This window comes from Eucyclogobius newberryi, unplaced genomic scaffold (genome assembly GCF_026437365.1).
Source record: "Eucyclogobius newberryi isolate DKJ021-1_F unplaced genomic scaffold, fEucNew1.0.hap1 SCAF_18, whole genome shotgun sequence".
NCBI lineage: Eukaryota > Metazoa > Chordata > Actinopteri > Gobiiformes > Gobiidae > Eucyclogobius > Eucyclogobius newberryi.
This window is the reverse complement of record NW_027315812.1, coordinates 8,928,026-8,947,634: the sequence shown is the minus strand read 5'-3', so window position 1 is coordinate 8,947,634 and position 19,609 is coordinate 8,928,026. Positions and strand designations below refer to the sequence as shown.

At 41.4% G+C, this 19,609-nt stretch overlaps 2 protein-coding genes across 4 annotated transcripts in view; one reads left to right on the top strand and one right to left on the bottom strand.

Annotated features, from left to right (window-relative positions):
- Positions 1-14,540, top strand: part of LOC140364369 (uncharacterized) — a 32,887-nt gene extending 18,347 nt beyond the window's left edge. For 2 of the 3 annotated variants that reach the window (XM_072450468.1, XM_072450466.1), the window contains 7 exons: positions 955-1,805; positions 2,662-2,842; positions 3,177-3,288; positions 5,789-5,909; positions 6,145-6,234; positions 6,648-6,987; positions 12,162-14,540. In XM_072450468.1, the coding sequence (XP_072306569.1) occupies positions 955-1,805; positions 2,662-2,842; positions 3,177-3,288; positions 5,789-5,909; positions 6,145-6,234; positions 6,648-6,987; positions 12,162-12,316 (1,850 nt within the window). In that variant the 3' untranslated portion in view covers positions 12,317-14,540. The remainder of the gene's footprint in view (positions 1-954; positions 1,806-2,661; positions 2,843-3,176; positions 3,289-5,788; positions 5,910-6,144; positions 6,235-6,647; positions 6,988-12,161) is intronic. The other variant, XM_072450467.1, reaches the window with a different exon arrangement.
- The window catches only part of LOC140364375 (eukaryotic translation initiation factor 5A-1-like), a 143,776-nt gene that overhangs the window by 79,016 nt on the left and 45,151 nt on the right, over positions 1-19,609 (bottom strand). The window lies entirely within an intron of this gene.

The window sequence follows — 19,609 nt, the reverse complement described above, 5'->3', positions numbered from 1 at the left end:
AAAATTAAAGTCTGTTGTGTTTTTGCTATAAATTGGTATCGAGTATTGATTTTATTCCCTGGTATCGAAATCGAGTTTGAAATTTTAGTATCATGACAACAGTAACACAGGCTCATAATTTCTGTACACCACACATTATACATTTAATTTGTAGCTGCTTTTATGTTTTATCTGTAAAAAATATGTGTAGTGTCCCAAATGTATGTAATATTTCAGATACTTTGTGTCCCTGATGTAAAAAAGACATTTAAAAACAAAGAAGCAGAATTTTGAAAAAGCCTCTCACTTTACTCCAATTCCCTCTAATTGTGTGATTGATTTCTTTCAATAATAAATAGCACTTGTAGTAATCCATTCATAGGTTTCCCTTCCCTGTTTATGTCCCGTTTTGAGTACCTTTCACCATTCACAAGATGCAATGTTTTGTTTTGGATTGTAATGTAACGGGGCAAATCAGAAAATAAATGATGGACAATGATACAGTATACACAGTCACTGATTCAGCTAACAAGAGTTATGTTTGTGGATGCTGAGGAATCCAAAAGTCCCACCCACAAAATTAATACGTATTTTCCGGAGTATAAGTCGCACCAGCCAAAAAATGCATAATAGAGAAGAAAAAAACATAGATAAGTCGCACTGGAGTATGAATAACAAATAATATCACATATAAGTCGCACTGGAGTATGAATAACAAATAATATCACATATAAGTCGCACTGGAGTATGAATAACAAATAATATCACATATAAGTCGCTCCAGAGTATAAGTATAGGTATAAATATAAGTCGCACTCCGGCCAAAACTATGAAAAAAGGTGCAACTTATAGTCCGGAAAATACGGTAATCAGAATCTTTATGAATGGCCACACAAACGGCTCACAGGTTTGTTTTGCTCAGAACATTCTTGTAACTGTTACTCGTGTCTCTCCTCTTTGTCTCTCGTCCCGCAGCTCTGTCCAGTCTGTCGTCCCAGTCCCCCCCGTGCTCGCCCTTCGTCTCCCCCGCGGCGGAGCCCGCTCTGCCCCCCCCTCAGCCTCCGGACCGACCCACCGACCTCAGCCTGAGCCACAAACCGAGCCAAACCAACCAGAGCCACGCCCAGAACCACGCCCCAAACAACGCTCAGAGCCACGCCCCGAACCACGTCCAAAACAACGCTCCGAGCCACGCCCCGAACCACGTCCAAAACAACGCTCAGAGCCACGCCCTGAACCACGCCCAAAACAACGCTCAGAGCCACGCCCTGAACCACGTCCAAAACAATGCTCAGAGCCACGCCCTGAACAGCACCCAGGACCGCGCCCAAAACAACGCCCAGAACTACGCCCAAAACGACACCCAAAACCACGCCCAGAACTACACCCGAAACAACACCCAAAACCATGTCCAAAACAACGTCCTGAACAACACCCAGATCCCCGCCCTGAACAATGCCCAGGACCACGCCCAAAACAACGTCCAGAACCATGCCCTGAACAACGCCCAGGACCACGCCCAAAACAATACCCAGAACCACGCCTTGAACCACGCCCAGAACAATGCCCAAAACAACGCCCTGAACCACACCCAGAACCACGCCCAGAACCACGCCCAAAACCACAATACCTGCACAGAACCGGAGACTCTAAACCAATCAGAGGACGAGGAGGAGGAGGGGGAGGAAGGAGAGGGCTTCGACCAAGCGGGGGTGTGTCCCTGGGAGCCGAAACCATGGCCAGAGGGACAGCAGGTGCTCACTCACCTGGTGGAGGGCTTTGTGATCCAGGAGGGGCTGACGCCATTCCCAGTAAGAGACTCAAAGGTCCTAAACTATACAATACTTTTAACCATGTTTGAATGTTGTGGTCAAAAACACACTCGACCTGGAGTTGTGTTTTGTTTCATTCACGCATGATTCAGAAATCCTCCATCTTTAGTCCGTCTTCCTCTCCAGGGCATTAGTGTTGTCACAATACAACGTTTCAAACTCGATTTCAATACTAAGGAACAAGCTCAATACGGAAATAGAAATGTTCTTTTTTTTAAAACACAAAATAATAGTAATTTCTTTATGTTGCCTCGTGGTCTAGATCTGATCAAGTTCAAGATCATTCTAAAGCTGTCACAAAGGTCACATTTAATTACCTTTATGTGATTTTCCTTAGTATTGATACTTGCTCAAATGAGTATCTAGCTTCGATACTAGTTTGAGTATTGATTAATATCCGATTATCGATACTTTTGACAACCCTAATGCGCATGTTGACCATGAATCTTCACTGTGTTTCGAGTTTTTACATCTTCACTAGACATGTTCAGTGTTTCGATGTCCCCTCAGCGCCTGTCGTAGCAACATAAACAACACTAAATATGTACAATGTGAATTACTGATATGAAAGCAGTAGAAGGATGCATTTTGAAATAGACACATTATTGCCTCTTTATGGAAATTAATAGATTTGGCATCAGGAGGAGGATAAAACATTTATAGAGAAAACAATCTGGAATCTAGTAATATCAGCTCTTAAAAAACAGAATAACTACATAACTATAAATACTGTGTGTGTGTGTGTGTGTGTGTGTGTGTGTGTGTGTGTGTGTAAATCCCCATGCATTCATTGTAACTCGTGATATCTGACTAAATGAATAAATGTAAAATAAATGTTTGGATTTGGCAGGTGAACCGGTCATCTTTACTGGTCGCGGATCAGGTTCCCAAACCACCGGAAGTGACCAGGACCAACGGGACCGCGGTACTGCCGGTCGCCGCGGAAACCAGGAAGCAGTCGGAGCACTCGACGGACTCGGAGGAGGAGGAGGAGGGAGGAGAGCCAGACGACCAGAACTCCACCACAACAAGTGAGAAGACAAATATAATTAATTCAAACTCATGATGTGGCGTGTCAGACATCGACGACATTAATAAATGTTTAGTCTTCACCCGTAAGAGATATTAAATGAGTAATAACTCCTTGAGAATCCATTTCCCGCTGTTTGATCGTGACTGGCCCCCAAATCTCAAGAGATGCTAGACTGGACCAACCGCAGAGCAGCTTCGTTTGGGTCGAGACATTTGTGGATGGAAAATACGCTTTTCTCTCAACTGGAACGTCCCGATTACTTTCAGCGAGTGTCTTTCCAGTCACCATCAGTTTATTAATTCAGGGCAATAACTTCAGGGTCTCTGTTTCAGGGCCGCCTCCCCGGGACCGCGCCGTGCTGCACTGTCAGTTCTGTGGAAAACGAGGCCACGCCCACAACTTCATGAGGTCCAAACGCTTCTGCTCCACTTCCTGTGCTCGCGGGTGAGTCACACTGACGCAACCGCTGTCCACAACCCGTGTGAACGTGTCGCACCACCGTTATGATTTACCTGATTGTTACGTCTTAAAAACATGGAATACAGTTCATTTTTAAACAGTTTGCAGCGGCCCAAAGTTTCCCCACACTTTCCTAACGCATTCCAGGCATCAAGCACTTTTCACACTTTTCGGAGGCTAGTGAGGAGTTTTGTAATCACGATAGTGATCACACTGGAGTATAAGTCGCATTTTTGGGGAAATTTATTTGATAAAATCCAAGACCAAGAACAGACATTTCATCTTGAAATACGGTTTAAAATAATAACAGATGAGAGAACATAGTGAATAGGTGTACGTATGCTAACGCTAACACCTTCAACTACATGAGGCACAGACAGAACTGTGGTAAGTGTCTGGTATGTTAACGTAACATATGAACAGTTATTCAGATAACTATAGCATAATGAACATGCTAACAAGTTTACCAAAGCATCAGTTTTACCCCAAATCACTAAATCCATTGAATTCTTCTTCCTCTGTGTCACTTCTAAACAACTCCACAAACTCCAGAGATAGAGGAAGTGCAGATTCTTCTTCTGCGTCGCTTAGAGCCTAGACCGCCCTCTTGTGGTTGCCAGTGTGAAAATAATGAATAATATCATATATAAGTTGCTCTGGAGTATAAGTCGCACCCCGGCCAAAACTATGAAAAAAGGTGCGACTTCTAGTCCGGAAAATACGGTAAATGAACCATGGAACTGGACCTGCCTGAACTGAAACATTTGAATGATGAAGCTAAAGTGCATATTATAGGTTATTAAACGTAGTTAACACACCTTATTATGGGTTAGATATAAGAGTTATGATTATATTAAACATTGGGATTCTTTTCGACAACTCTGCGCTACTTCCTGTTATTTTCTTCACGTTTTTTCTGTTGTTGAAATGTTCTTTTGGCTAATTATTAATAGATAATTTTACATAATGGATACAAGATTGCTGATTTCCCTCTCCAACTGAGCGATGGGTGTACAGTAAATGCTCCGTGACCTTCATTCATGGATGGTTTGACGTTGCTTGTTCACTCTTCATTGTTCGCCTTCAGCGGCCGCACTCACCGCTTCCTGTTTCAGACCACACGGGAGTCACATGGTACGGCAGCGATGCACACTCGCAGGCAAAACCAAACTATTTGCAGTTTAATACGCTGTCAACAATAGTAAAGGGTGAAAGTAAAGGTGATTTCATGCTATTAAAACAAGGCTATAATTTGATATAAAAGGTGGAGAGCAGCGGTTTGTAGGTCTCTCACTTACAACGTAACGGAAATGTGAAGATTATATAACTGATTTTATTTAGACATTACCCCAGTTTGTTATTTTAATCAGTTTTATTTTTATCACGCTTCAAAATTAGCATTAGCGTTGACTCAATCGTCTGAGTGAAAAAAAGTCAGTAGAACTGTAAAAAAATATTTTTGTAATAAATATTTGTAAAATATCTTTTAAACTGTCATTTATGGACTAATAATCACCATACAAGTCATGGATCTCACATTAAACAACAAACAGACTGGAATATTCAACTTTTTGCCTGTGATGGTGACTCAAGCTAAGCTAAGCGGCTAATGCTAGCAACTTTGCGGCGTAATGGCGTGAGTGGTTTGTTCATATTCAAGTCAATAGTGCGTTTAAACAGCTCTTCTGCTTCATTTGGTCTGTTGTGTCCAGTTAAAGACCCGTCACTGTTGTTTTTCCGACTCTAGCAATGCATTGTGGTTTATAGTAACGCTGGACACTACATTCAAGGTGCATTGTGGGACAAATTTTTCACCTGCTGCACGTTCGGACAGCACTAAAAATGTCGCGATCCCTAAACTGTGCCCTCTGTTTAGATGCTGGTCAACACAGGACAAGTGTCAAAATTAGCATTAGCATTGACCCACAAAATGTCCTCCGCTAAAGTATTCACCTCATGTGTAAAGTTTAAACATGTCGTCAAATCCACTGTTCACTGCCTGATCTTTACGTATTTATTTATTTTAGCGTGACTCGACAAAAAATAGATATAACTAGTTTGACAGGAAGTAGTGACGCTAACCTTAAGCTAGCCGCTAGCTGTGGCGCACAGAGCTCTTTGGACGTGATCTTATGTTGAGTGACTTTGTTTATGGTTAATATCTATATTTACTAGCCCTATCCACACAAAACAAAACTGGACACAATATTTAATGTCAGCACAAGTTATTATTATTATTGTTTCAGTTGAATGACTTTTAAGCCATCAAATGTATATAACAAATGTGTGGACCCAATTGCTAGCAAATAATTATTTCTCTATTTGTGATTGAATAATACCTTCATTTATTGCCACTTAATTTGTGTTTGTTTCATGTTCGAGCGCCCAATTCCTATCGAATCTTTGTGTATAGTCATAAATAGTAAATGACCCATTTTGCGTTTGTCCTGAGGGATTAATAAAGTGTCTTACGTCTGTGTTTCAGATTTAATGTGCGCCTGACGAAGCGGCTCCGGGCTCTGAGTGCAGGGAGTCGCTCCGATCGACCTCGACCTGTTCTGAACCGAGCGGAATCTGTGCCAGGGAAACCACTGCTGCTCAGACTGGTAATACTCTATAATACTATTGCTATACTACTATTACTGACTCTATAATACTATTACTATACTCCTATTACTGACCACTGCTGCTCAGACTGGTAATACTCTATAATACTATTGCTATACTACTATTACTGACTCTATAATACTATTACTATACTCCTATTACTGACCACTGCTGCTCAGACTGGTAATACTCTATAATATTATATATACATCTCATACAAACTCCTGTCTTTAGCCTAAGGATCTGTGGAGCGCCGGACGCCGTGAGAAAGAGGTGAAAGAGAAACCTCCTCCAGCAGCAGAAGAAGACGAGGAGGACATGGAGGTAAAGATACAAAGTCTTTCTTCATTTTTTTTTATTAAAACCTGAGTGTAACTATTTAGTAAAAATATATATAATTAAAGCATGTTTTTTTCATTGAACTAAAAAACAATGAGAGTCCTGACAGTGAGTGAGCTTGCATCTCCACAAACTTGGCTCGTACTTATGTCAGTATTCACATAATACCGCTCTGAATATGTCAATGAAGAATGTTCAGATGTATCGTTTTTATTTTGTCTATTTATTTATTTATTAACTTAAGAATCCATTAGAATCAAGAGAATGCCTTAGTTGCCAGTTTGTCAAGAAAAACCTTCAGAATAAAAGCTGAATTTAGTTTATTTTATTGTGATATAAAAAGAGAGGTTTATGCTTCAGCTGCTTCAGGTTCTGTCCTGGTCAAACGGTTTGTGCAGGTGGAGGCTGGAGTCGAGGAGGACGACGGAGACGACGCACCCGATGACGACGACGAGGAAGAAGAGGAGGAAGAGGAAGAAGAAGAGGAGGAGCCTGCTGCCATGACAACATCCCCCAACAACAACAGCAGCAGCAGCATCACCGTGCATAACAACAACCACATCACCCACAGCAACAGCCTCACCCACAGCAACAGCCTCGGCAACACGCAGACAGAGGGCGTGGCGCCGCAGCGCGTCCAGAGGAGGGCGTCGGCTCCGGCCGTCACCTCCACGTTCAGGCCGTCGCCGTCGCAGTGGAGCGTGGAGGAAGTGACCGCCTTCATCAACGCGCTGCCAGGTGAGTCGCACACGAAAAACGAGAGAGAACAAAAGCAAAAATGAGAGAACAAACAAAAACGAGAGAGAACAAAAGCAAAAACGAGAGAGAACAAACAAAAACGAAAGAGAACAAACAAAAACAAGAGGGAAAAAAGCAAAAACGAGAGAGAACAAAAGCAAAAACGAGAGAGAACAAAAGCAAAAACAAGAGGGAAAAAAAGCAAAAACGAGAGAGAACAAAAGCAAAAACGAGAGAGAGCAAAAGCAAAAACGAGAGGGAAAAAAAGCAAAAACGAGAAAGAACAAACAAAAACGAAAGAGAACAAACAAAAACGAGAGAGAGCAAAAGAACAAAAACGAGAGAGAACAAACAAAAACAAGAGGGAAAAAAGCAAAAACGAGAGAGAACAAAAGCAAAAACGAGAGAGAACAAAAGCAAAAACGAGAGAGAACAAAAGCAAAAACGAGAGAGAACAAAAGCAAAAACTAGAGAACAAAAGCAAAAACAAGAGGGAAAAAAAGCAAAAACGAGAGAGAACAAAAGCAAAAACGAGAGAGAGCAAAAGCAAAAACGAGAGGGAAAAAAAGCAAAAACGAGAAAGAACAAACAAAAACGAAAGAGAACAAACAAAAACGAGAGAGAGCAAAAGAACAAAAACGAGAGAGAACAAAAGCAACAGTCATTTTCTGTCTTTTAGTCTTAGTCCGTGTGTTATTCTTTCTCGTGGATTTGTTCTTTATTGTTTTTATGCAGCTATTGACTTTGAACGAGGGGATTTTATATATCAGATTTAGTGTTATTTTAGTTTTTACAATTATTGTCAGAAAAAACACCACGATTTAACGATTATTCACGATTATTGAGATCAAACAACAAGGAAATCTTGATCAAATATATGAGAATCCACTGTATTACAACTTTGATGCGTCTTCAACGGTTTACTCTTTAGTTTATGTGTGATCAAATCTAATTAAACTCCTCCACATATTTCAAATTATTATTATCAAATCCTAGACGGCGCTGCCCTATAGTTCTTTTTTCTCTCAGTTGAAGATACTGGAAGAAATTGTGCTTTTTCCAAGAGTCAGAAATGTCCATGAAACACGCTGTACCCCTCATGGCCACAAGATGCCGCTCCTGCACTTCTTTTTGTGACGGGAAAAGGGAGTTTTTGTGAAATTGCCAAAATAGAATATCGAGTATATTCATGTGCAATTACTGTCGTGATCACATGCAATGATATTTATGTATTTATTTATTCATTTTTCTATGGGAGTTTTTATTTATTTATAGGAGATCTTCTACTGAAAGTGTTTTTCAGACTTCCTATAAGTGATCTGTTCTTCTGTATCTACCTCTGTATCTACCTGCGTTGCGCCAATGAAATTTCCCCATGTGGGACAATAAAGGAATATCTTATCTTATCTTATCTTATGTCGTCCGTGGTAAAAATGTGTTTAGGCGGCGCTCACACTTGCACAAACATCACAGCGAAATTGAGACTAAACTGGGACTAAACTAAGATTTAATAAAGTTGTAAATTCACTTATTTCCAGTCAAATCAATCATTCTGGGAAACATCAGGCTCAGTTTGTACTCCAAAGGTAAAAAATGACCCTAAAATAAAATGAAAAATGAATCTGACTTTTATGTGGATTCTGCCTGGACATTTTTGCTTTATTACAAATCCCTAAAATTAATCTTTAGTGAATTTACCTTCAGCTTTTAAAAGAGAACAGTCAAAACGCAACAGAAGCTCATTTTAGTGTCAAAACTCCAGAGTCTCAGCTTCACAAAGTCTCCAGAGGTTCAGGAACAGCCTCAGCTTTAAACGGGGCTCATTTTTTCAGGAGTTTTAGGGAAACAAAAGGCTGATAACAATACAAATAATGCATAATATTTGTCCTTTAAATTATGAATATAATGAATTATGAATGTAATGAATTTCCTTTCATTACATTCCTCAGTCTCTTCTCACTCATACAAACAGTCAGTTATTTAACTTTAACGCAGTCATCAGTTTGTGCATCTGTCGTGACTGTTCATTCTTAACCCGGAGCAGACACTTTCACTGTCACAATTAAATTACTGTCGCAATACAGGACGCATACACAATACAGGACGTGCAATACAGGATGTGCAATACAGGACGCATACACCATACAGGACGTGCAATACAGGACGCATACACAATACAGGACGTGCAATACAGGATGTGCAATACAGGACGCATACACAATACAGGACGTGCAATACAGGATGTGCAATACAGGACGCATACACCATACAGGACGTGCAATACAGGACGCATACACAATACAGGACGTGCAATACAGGATGTGCAATACAGGACGCATACACAATACAGGACGTGCAATACAGGATGTGCAATACAGGACGCATACACAATACAGGATGTGCAATACAGGACGCATACACCATACAGGACGTGCAATACAGGATGTGCAATACAGGACACATACACCATACAGGACGTGCAATACAGGACGCATACACAATACAGGACGTGCAATACAGGATGTGCAATACAGGACGCATACACCATACAGGACGTGCAATACAGGACGCATACACAATACAGGACGCATGCACAATACAGGACGTGCAATACAGAATGTGCAATACAGGACGCATACACCATACAGGACGTGCAATACAGAATGTGCAATACAGGACGCATACACCATACAGGACGTGCAATACAGGACGCATACACAATACAGGACGTGCAATACAGGATGTGCAATACAGGACGCATACACCATACAGGACGTGCAATACAGGACGCATACACAATACAGGACGTGCAATACAGGATGTGCAATACAGGACGCATACACCATACAGGACGTGCAATACAGGACGCATACACAATACAGGACGTGCAATACAGGACGCGTACACAATACAGGACGCATGCACAATACAGGACGTGCAATACAGGACGCGCAATACACAATACAGGACGTGCAATACAGGACGCGCTATACACAATACAGGATGTGCAATACAGGACGCATACACAATACAGGACGCTTACACAATACAGGATGCGCAATACAGGACGCGTACACAATACGGGATGCATACACAATACAGGACGCGTACACAGTACAGGACGCGTACACAATACAGGACGCATACAGAATATAGGACGCGTACACAATACGGGATGCATACACAATACAGGACGTGCAATACAGGACGCGTACACAATACAGGACATGGAATACAGGACGCATACACAATACAGGACATGGAATACAGGACGCGTACACAATACAGGACATGGAATACAGGACGCGTACACAATACAGGACGCGTACACAATACAGGACGCGTAATACACAATACAGGACATGCAATACAGGACGCGTACACAATACAGGACGTGCAATACAGGACGCGTACACAATACAGGACGCGTACACAATACAGGACGTGCAATACAGGACGCGTACACAATACAGGACGCGTACACAATACAGGACGCGTACACAATACAGGACGCGTACACAATACAGGACGCGTACACAATACAGGACGCGTACACAATACAGGACGTGCAATACAGGATGCATACACAATACAGGACATGCAATACAGGACGCGTACACAATACAGGACGCGCAATACAGGACGCGCAATACACAATACAGGACGTGCAATACAGGACGCGCAATACACAATACAGGACATGCAATACAGGACGCGTACACAATACAGGACGCGTACGCAATACAGGACGCGTACACAATACAGGACGCGCAATACACAATACAGGACGTGCAATACAGGACGCGCAATATACAATACAGGACGTGCAATACAGGACGCGTACTCAATACAGGACGCGTAAGCAAAACAGGACGCGTACACAATACAGGACGCGCAATACACAATACAGGACGTGCAATACAGGACGCGCAATATACAATACAGGACGTGCAATCATTGGAAAGGTAGTGAGAGCCCGCAATCACATTTAAAAGTGTTATTTACAGGACATATTGAGCCTAGATGATCAGATTTCCCTGTGTATTTCTGAGGAGAATTGATATATTTTCTGTTATATTGTGGGAAATTGTCAACAAGAGGTTTTTGCACAGTTTTAAATGTGTTTTTTAGAACGTTCTGCTCTGGAATTTTGCTTAAAGAAAGAAAAATAATCCCGTACACAGGTCATTTTTTAACGTGAATGCGACAGATTGACTTTTCCTTGATTTTTTTGTAGATTTGAGCCACAGAGAGTCGAATAAGTAACTTTTATGACGCATTGTGGACTCTAAATCACCACTAGTGTGTTTTCTTTACCGCTTGGTTCTTAGAAAAGGCTTCACTGCATCTGTCCTGCTTTAAGTGGAACATGTCAGGAGAATGAAATATTAACAGTAGTATTCCAGTACAACAGTACAGCACGGTTACTACAGTTTAGTACAATGTTTAGGTCTCATTTATAAAGAATTTATGCAACAGCATTAACAACAGCACAATGTTTTATCGAAATCACTACATTTGACTCTGAAACTCCAAATTTGTGACAATTTTAAACATTTACTTACTTTTTGATGTATCCATGTGACACTAGTAGATGTATTTATGTGATACTTTTACTTGTACTTGAGTAACTTGACTTGTTGCTCCTGTGTCTGTACTTTTACTTAAGTAACACAATTGAGTACTTCACCCACCACTGTAATTTGTAGTAGTTGTAAAAGTTCTCAAAAATCTGTGTGATTACTTACTACTTTTTACTCTTTTAATATATTTCTTACTATTTATTTGCTGTACTTCTACTGGAGTATCAAAAATGAGTACTTCCTCCTGCGCTGGCCCGATCAGAAACCCATGTGTGGATAAAGTAATGCGCCTAAAACGGAGAAAGATTAAAATAAAATCAAAATTTGAATCGATGCAATTCAAAAAGAATTAAATTAAAATAAAAAAATATATAAAAATATAATATCCTGTCTAATTTTGTTTAAAAACTACTACGACTACTCTGAAAAAAAAACATTATTTCATTTAGAAGTTTGTCAGCTCACGGGTCCATTTCAGTCTTTTTGTCACTTTGAACAGAATCCTTTCATTGAAACATACTGTAAAGTCAGAAAAATGACAGGTTTTTCTCTATTGCAAATGAAAATAACACGTTTCCTTGTCGTTTGGAGGCTGCGGAGATGTCGCCGAGGCCTTCCGGACGCAGGAGATCGACGGCCAAGCGCTCCTGCTGCTCACCGAGGACCACCTCATGACCAGTATGAACATAAAGCTGGGCCCCGCCCTCAAGATCTGCGCCCACATCAACTCGCTCAAGCACCAGTGACGGAGCGGAGCAATATACTGTCCATGTGAGGCGCGTTTCTGCAGACACTGGAAGGGAAAAGCAAGAGAAGATGCAATAAAATAAGCGCCAGGAAAATAAGCCGACACCGAGGACGTTAGCGACCTTCGCCGGGTGGAACCCACGCGTCCCGAAGTCGCGGGAAGACCTTGTTTTTTTACCGCTCTTTCGCCGTTATCGTTCCGAAAAAACCTTCACAGAAGACGCTCGGGACGATGTCAAATATTTATACATTTCTGTCCGTTAATCAATGTTGTTCAGACTAATATTTCTAACGTTGTGCTCTTTTTTTTTAAAATCAGGTTTGACCGTTTAGAGACAAAAAGAAAAGCTGGGCTTTGTTGGAACTGGTGGAAGAGCCAGTATAAATAAGTGTATTTATTAAATTATGGGATTTGATTTGAGCTGAAAACAGGCTTGAATTTATATTTATTTGGATTTCCTGAGAACCGTTAAGTGATACTGGGGAAAAGCTGGACTATTACCAACAAAGACAGTGGTAAAATGCAATGAAAAGTTCAATTAAACAGGACTGAGTTTTGAAAATGGATCAAATGTTGCTCTTTCTTGAGCGAAAAACCCAAAAAAGAAGCGCAACACGTTTGTTTTTGCTACCATTTTTCACTACGAGATCTAAAACTCACAGATTTTTGGACAATATTTGAAAGAAACGGGTCTCTTGTGTGCATAGAAAGTGTTTTATATCTTTGAGTTCAGTAAAAACAAAAGTGTCGTGTTCATAGTTACGTTTTGAAAGGCTTTATGAGTCTCGATGAGATCCAAAACAGAACTAAGTAGTTTGTTTGCACACGACATATTGACTTTGAAAAATAACCCTTGTCGTGTTTTGATCTTCATCATTGTTATCTGGACTAAACAAACTCTAAAACACACATGAATTTGCCTTTTTATAACAAAGACAGTGACATTATTCAAAAAGAGTAAACCATTTCTGATAATTGTGTAAATAATACACTTTATTACTGAAAAATCTTTATCTAGAAGCCTTCAGTGAGCATATTTCATCCTTTATTTGATTGATAGTGTTTTTAGAGTCTAAATGTTCAATAGAAAGAATCATTTGGACTCGTTAACAACTAAAATAACACGCAACGCATCAAAATTGTGACTTGACAATGACTAAACCGGGACTAGAACCAGACTACATCGGGACAAATCCTGGATCGGCCAAGAATCCGAGTAGGACAAATTCAAAATCCAGAGTTTGTGGCAAAATTACGCCCGTATCAAACCGAAATCGACACTTTGCCCAATTGTGAAACGCTTTTGAACTCAAAACAACGCCAAGAGACCAATCGTTTTCTCAGCATTGTCACTTGTAATCGCGCCTGTTCTCCCTTTTGACACCTCAAAGTGTGTAACAAAAGCTTGCCGGAATCCCATTGAAATCCCATTGTAATCCCATTGAAATCCCACTGAAATCCTATTGAAATCCCATTGACATCCTATTGAAATCCCACCAAAATCCCATTGAAATCCCACTGAAAAAATCCCACTTAATCCCATTGAAAAAATCCCACTGAAATCCTTTTGAAATCCCACCAAAATCCCATTGAAATCCCATTGACATCCCACTGAAAAAAATCCCACTGAAAAAATCCCACTGAAATCCTATTGAAATGTGTCGGAAATGTCTTGGACCCAAATGAATTCAGAGCGTCCGTGTCGTTTGTTCGTAGTTTATCAAGATCGATGCGTTTTTTCTTTTTAACAAGTGAAAATAAGTCCCAGTGAGTCACTGGCCGATACTTTTACCTGAAGAAAGAAAAACACGTCATAATCAAGTTTGAGTCAAAATGAAGGAAATGGAGTAAATACGTCGGTTAAATCCAGTTCAAACTTTTATTCATTTCCTGCTGATTTGGAGATTTCGTTTCCGCGCTTGTTTCTTCGCTCGCTGGTTTGGCTCGAACGTGTAAATCTGAAGCCGCTTCCGGAAGGATCTCGAGGACATTGAATATATAAATTAGTCTCTTTTGGTTCTGTTTTTTGTTTCCGCGGCGACAGAGCGTAGCTAACATAACCGCTGTGTGTGTCCGACTAAACTAAATGTAGACTTTGTAAGTGGTTCATGAATGTTTTCTATCACTATAATCGCACCAGGTCCAGACTGCTGTCTTTAATCCACATTTTTATGGTTATTCTGCTTGAAATTATTTAATAAACGAAGGATTCATAATCGCAATTTTGTCTGGTTATTTGCACCGTGTGTTTTGTGTTTATTTTGGTCCTGAAAGACAAAGGAAGCAAACATTTACTCCTTTCAAAATAAAAGTATTACATAGAAAATCTACGAAATAAAACCATTTAAATACCAATATAAAAGTATTTAACACAGAGTTTGGAACTATTAAAGAGTCAAATTTTGTGCTTTCGATAAAGAATTTAGCAGATTTTCAGACAATAAAAGCGAGTGAATCTTTATTACTTTTTAAAGTGTATAATATGTGTATAAATACTTTTAGTTTGAACTTAAAGCGTCTCCGTGAACACTTCAGACGGTCTCAATTCATGAAATACTTTGTACTTTTAAATACAGTTAATAAAACGTAAGTACAGATGCCTCCAAGTGACGTGAAGTGAAAGTAAAAAGTATGAAGTAAAATACAGATCATAAACCATGACTAAACCAGGACTAAACCAGGGCTAAACTAGGATTGAACCAGGAATAAACCAGGACTAAACCAGGACTAAACCAAGACTAAACCAAGACTAAATCAGGACTAATCCAGAACTAAACTAGGATTGAACCAAGTCTAAACCAGGACTAAACCAAGACTAAACCAAGACTAAACCAGGACTAAACCAGGACTAAACCAGGACTAAACCAGAACTAAACCAGGACTAAACCAGGGCTAAACCAGGACTAAACCAGGACTAAACCAAGACTAAACTAGGAATAAACCAGGACTAAACCAAGACTAAACTAGGAATAAACCAGGACTAAACCAAGACTAAACCAGTACTAAACCAAGACTAAACCAGAACTAAACCAAGACTAAACCAGGACTAAACCTGGACTAAACCAGGAGTAAACTAGCACTAAACCAGGACTAAACCTGGACTAAACCAAGACTAAACCAGGAATAAACCAGGACTAAACCAAGACTAAACCAGGACTAAACCAGGACTAAACCAGGGCTAAACTAGGTTTGAACCAGGAATAAACCAGGACTAAACCAGGACTAAACCAAGACTAAACCAAGACTAAATCAGGACTAAACCAGAACTAAACTAGGATTGAACCAAGTCTAAACCAGGACTAAACCAAGACTAAACCAAGACTAAACCAGGACTAAACCAGGACTAAACCAGGACTAAACCAGAACTAAACCAGGGCTAAACCAGGACTAAACCAGGACTAAACCAAGACTAAACTAGGAATAAACCAGGACTAAACCAAGACTAAACCAGTACTAAACCAGGACTAAACCAGGGCTAAACCAGGACTAAACCAGACCTAAACCAGGACTAAACCAGAACTAAACCAAGACTAAACCAGAACTAAACCAAGACTAAACCAGGACTAAACCTGGACTAAACCAGGAGTAAACCAGCACTAAACCAGGACTAAACCTGGACTAAACCAAGACTAAACCAGGAATAAACCTGGACTGGAGAGTGGGTCCAGTTCGCCTCCGACGGTCCCTCATCTGCCTGAAGAGTGGCTCCAGTTCGCCTCAGTCGGTCCCTCATCTGACTGAGGAGTGGGTCCAGCTCGACTCAGACGGTCCCTCATCTGCCTGAAGAGTGGGTCCAGTTCGCCTCAGTCGGTCCCTCATCTGACTGAGGAGTGGGTCCAGTTCGCCTCAGTCGGTCCCTCATCTGCCTGAAGAGTGGGTCCAGTTCGCCTCAGTCGGTCCCTCATCTGACTGAGGAGTGGGTCCAGCTCGACTCAGACGGTCCCTCATCTGCCTGAAGAGTGGGTCCAGTTCGCCTCAGTCGGTCCCTCATCTGACTGAGGAGTGGGTCCAGTTCGCCTCAGTCGGTCCCTCATCTGCCTGAAGAGTGGGTCCAGCTCCAGTCTCCTCGTGTCCGTCTGTCCGTCTGTGAGAGTCGGATCTCTCCTTCACTGGAACTCCTCCAGGTTTCTACGCTTTTTTCCCAAAGAGGTTTTTTTGTAGTTTTTCCTGGCCGAGAAGGAGAGTCTAAGGACAGAGGACCCTGGGACATCGTCCCTCGCCACCACAGACATTGTTGATTCATTTCTCCCTGTGGCCCTCAGAGGCAACTGTTGTTGTGATTTTGGGCCTTACAAAAATAAATTGATTTGATTTGATTTGATTTGACTAAACCAAGACTAAACCAGGAATAAACCAGGACTAAACCAAGACTAAACCAGGACTAAACCAGGACTAAACCAGGGCTAAACTAGGATTGAACCAGGAATAAACCAGGACTAAACCAAGACTAAACCAAGACTAAATCAGGACTAAACCAGAACTAAACTAGGATTGAACCAAGTCTAAACCAGGACTAAACCAAGACTAAACCAAGACTAAACCAGGACTAAACCAGGACTAAACCAGGACTAAACCAGAACTAAACCAGGACTAAACCAGGGCTAAACCAGGACTAAACCAGGACTAAACCAGGACTAAACCAGGACTAAACCAGAACTAAACCAAGACTAAACCAGGACTAAACCTGGACTAAACCAGGAGTAAACTAGCACTAAACCAGGACTAAACCTGGACTAAACCAAGACTAAACCAGGAATAAACCAGGACTAAACCAAGACTAAACCAGGACTAAACCAGGACTAAACCAGGGCTAAACTAGGATTGAACCAGGAATAAACCAGGACTAAACCAGGACTAAACCAAGACTAAACCAAGACTAAATCAGGACTAAACCAGAACTAAACTAGGATTGAACCAAGTCTAAACCAGGACTAAACCAAGACTAAACCAAGACTAAACCAGGACTAAACCAGAACTAAACCAGGACTAAACCAGGGCTAAACCAGGACTAAACCAGGACTAAACCAAGACTAAACTAGGAATAAACCAGGACTAAACCAAGACTAAACCAAGACTAAATCAGGACTAAACCAGAACTAAACTAGGATTGAACCAAGTCTAAACCAGGACTAAACCAAGACTAAACCAAGACTAAACCAGGACTAAACCAGAACTAAACCAGGACTAAACCAGGGCTAAACCAGGACTAAACCAGGACTAAACCAAGACTAAACTAGGAATAAACCAGGACTAAACCAGGACTAAACCAAGACTAAACCAAGACTAAATCAGGACTAAACCAGAACTAAACTAGGATTGAACCAAGTCTAAACCAGGACTAAACCAAGACTAAACCAAGACTAAACCAGGACTAAACCAGAACTAAACCAGGACTAAACCAGGGCTAAACCAGGACTAAACCAGGACTAAACCAAGACTAAACTAGGAATAAACCAGGACTAAACCAAGACTAAACCAGTACTAAACCAGTACTAAACCAGGGCTAAACCAGGACTAAACCAGGACTAAACCAGACCTAAACCAGGACTAAACCAGAACTAAACCAAGACTAAACCAGAACTAAACCAAGACTAAACCAGGACTAAACCTGGACTAAACCAGGAGTAAACCAGCACTAAACCAGGACTAAACCTGGACTAAACCAAGACTAAACCAGGAATAAACCAGGACTAAACCAAGACTAAACCAGGACTAAACCAGGACTAAACCAGGGCTAAACCAGGACTAAACCAGGACTAAACCAGAACTAAACCAGGACTAAACCAGAACTAAACCAAGACTAAACCAGTACTAAACCAGGACTAAACCAGGGCTAAACCAGGACTAAACCAGGACTAAACCAGACCTAAACCAGGACTAAACCAGAACTAAACCAAGACTAAACCAGAACTAAACCAAGACTAAACCAGGACTAAACCTGGACTAAACCAGGAGTAAACCAGCACTAAACCAGGACTAAACCTGGACTAAACCAAGACTAAACCAGGAATAAACCTGGACTGGAGAGTGGGTCCAGTTCGCCTCCGACGGTCCCTCATCTGCCTGAAGAGTGGCTCCAGTTCGCCTCAGTCGGTCCCTCATCTGACTGAGGAGTGGGTCCAGCTCGACTCAGACGGTCCCTCATCTGCCTGAAGAGTGGGTCCAGCTCGCCTCAGTCGGTCCCTCATCTGCCTGAAGAGTGGCTCCAGTTCGCCTCAGTCGGTCCCTCTTCTGCCTGAAGAGTGGGTCCAGTTCGCCTCAGTCGGTCCCTCATCTGACTGAGGAGTGGGTCCAGTTCGCCTCAGTCGGTCCCTCATCTGCCTGAAGAGTGGGTCCAGCTCCAGTCTCCTCGTGTCCGTCTGTCCGTCTGTGAGAGTCGGATCTCTCCTTCACTGGAACTCCTCCAGGTTTCTACGCTTTTTTCCCAAAGAGGTTTTTTTGTAGTTTTTCCTGGCCGAGAAGGAGAGTCTAAGGACAGAGGACCCTGGGACATCGTCCCTCGCCACCACAGACATTGTTGATTCATTTCTCCCTGTGGCCCTCAGAGGCAACTGTTGTTGTGATTTTGGGCCTTACAAAAATAAATTGATTTGATTTGATTTGATTTGACTAAACCAAGACTAAACCAGGAATAAACCAGGACTAAACCAAGACTAAACCAGGACTAAACCAGGACTAAACCAGGGCTAAACTAGGATTGAACCAGGAATAAACCAGGACTAAACCAGGACTAAACCAAGACTAAACCAAGACTAAATCAGGACTAAACCAGAACTAAACTAGGATTGAACCAAGTCTAAACCAGGACTAAACCAAGACTAAACCAAGACTAAACCAGGACTAAACCAGGACTAAACCAGGACTAAACCAGAACTAAACCAGGACTAAACCAGGGCTAAACCAGGACTAAACCAGGACTAAACCAGGACTAAACCAGGACTAAACCAGAACTAAACCAAGACTAAACCAGGACTAAACCTGGACTAAACCAGGAGTAAACTAGCACTAAACCAGGACTAAACCTGGACTAAACCAAGACTAAACCAGGAATAAACCAGGACTAAACCAAGACTAAACCAGGACTAAACCAGGACTAAACCAGGGCTAAACTAGGATTGAACCAGGAATAAACCAGGACTAAACCAGGACTAAACCAAGACTAAACCAAGACTAAATCAGGACTAAACCAGAACTAAACTAGGATTGAACCAAGTCTAAACCAGGACTAAACCAAGACTAAACCAAGACTAAACCAGGACTAAACCAGAACTAAACCAGGACTAAACCAGGG